This window comes from Acanthisitta chloris, unplaced genomic scaffold (assembly GCF_000695815.1).
Source record: "Acanthisitta chloris isolate BGI_N310 unplaced genomic scaffold, ASM69581v1 scaffold18405, whole genome shotgun sequence".
Classification (NCBI taxonomy): domain Eukaryota; kingdom Metazoa; phylum Chordata; class Aves; order Passeriformes; family Acanthisittidae; genus Acanthisitta; species Acanthisitta chloris.
The window spans coordinates 10562-12132 of NW_008675866.1; the positions used below are offsets into that span (position 1 = coordinate 10562).

At 52.0% G+C, this 1571-nt stretch overlaps 1 protein-coding gene across 1 annotated transcript; it reads left to right on the forward strand.

Annotated features, from left to right (window-relative positions):
• The first annotated feature begins 244 nt into the window (after positions 1-244).
• On the forward strand, positions 245-835 carry ARL11 (ADP-ribosylation factor-like 11). The gene has a single exon (XM_009075927.1). It carries the CDS (start codon positions 245-247, stop codon positions 833-835), a length of 591 nt encoding a protein of 196 aa, XP_009074175.1.
• The last annotated feature ends 736 nt before the right edge of the window (positions 836-1571 follow it).

The following is a 1571-nucleotide window of genomic DNA, read 5'->3' on the forward strand; positions in this document are numbered from 1 at the left end:
CCTCATGAATAATACTCTCACCTCATGTTAGCTACGAGAGAAGAAAAAGCAGCAGCTCGTGTCGTTCTTCAGCCAAACTAAGGTGCTCTTTTGGAAAGGCAAAGCTGAGCACTGTTGTTAACTGACATTATTGAGGACATACACTTGATTTCTGGGTTTTAGCTGCTTTTTTGTTGGTGGGTGGCGGGTTTTTTTGTGGTTTTGTGCTTGGTTTATTTTTTGTCACAGCTGCAGCAGCATCTTGATGGGGAAGCTGTTCTCCAAAGGCCAGCGAAAAAGAGATGCTCGAGTTGTCATGCTGGGGCTCGACTTTTCTGGCAAATCCACCCTTCTCTACAAACTGAAGCGTGGCCAGGCTGTAGAGACCTGCCCGACGGTGGGCTTCAACGTGGAGTCTCTGCACACACCCTGTGGTGTGTCCTTCACCCTCTGGGATGTTGGTGGACAAGACAGCCTGCGGGCAAGCTGGCCTGACTACCTGGAGGACATAAACACCCTCATCTTCGTGCTTGACAGCACAGACATGACCCGGTTGTCCGAAGCGGCGGCCCTGAGCCACCCCAGCATGGCTGGCATCCCTGTCCTCCTCCTGGCCAACAAGCAGGAGGTGCCAGGAGCGCTGGCTCCTGCCCAGCTGGGGGAGATGCTGCGGCTGGGGCAGCTGGCAGGGCACCGCTGGGTGCTCCGGGGGTGCAGTGCCCATACTGGGCAGGGCCTGCAAGAAGTCCTGGCCATCCTGGGGGAGCTGCTGCGGGGCCCCAAGCACAGCTCCCCATCCCGAGAGCAGCCCCTCACAGAGCCAGCAGAGAGGAGACAAGCTCCAGAGCAAACCTGAACTTCAAGTGGACCCTTCCCACTCATCGCTGCCAGCAGGTTTGTCACAGAGGATTCCAGCCCCCAGGCACCCCCTAAGGTGAGCAGACCTGCAGCTGGCACACACTGTGAAGCACCCAGCTGCTCACCACTGAAACTCACCAGGAGCACCTCTGGGCAAAGCTCCCATCACAGAGCACTTTTGTCCCCATCCCATAGACTCTCATCACTGGCTGCAGCCTGTCCAGCTCTCCCCAGGTTCTGCTCAGCCACTGCACGTGTGTGTCCAGAGCTTCAGTGGGGATGCTTTTTGCCAGAGCAATATAAATTATAAGAGACGTGTACAAGGGACAGAAGAGGTTTTCTCCTTTCTGCAGCTCCCAGCCCAGATGCATCTATCCAGATGGAGTGATCACCACAGCAGGGGAGCTTGAACATGCCCCATGCTGCTTCTTTCAGCATGAATCACATGTTCATTGCCTAGGAAAGCAAGCAGCTTTCACTAAAATGAATTGCTGAATGGGAGCAGCATAAGCTCAGGACTTTGAATGGCCAAACAGCTGATTGGTTTTCGTGCAGCATCAACGGGCATAATCTTGAAGCTGTGGAAGCAAGTCAGGATTTGATGGTGTAATGCAGTTCAAGGATGTGTATATATTAATTTATGTTTGTTGTAATGCCTCTTTCTTTTTTTTTAATCAAATGCTGATTTAATGAAAATGGTACCTAATTTTCCTTGGATTATATTTAAATATAAA

Coding starts and splice junctions, on each gene's coding strand:
- ARL11 (XM_009075927.1), top strand. CDS start 245: ATGGGGAAGCTGTTCTCCAAAGGCCAGCGAAAAAGAGATGCTCGAGTT.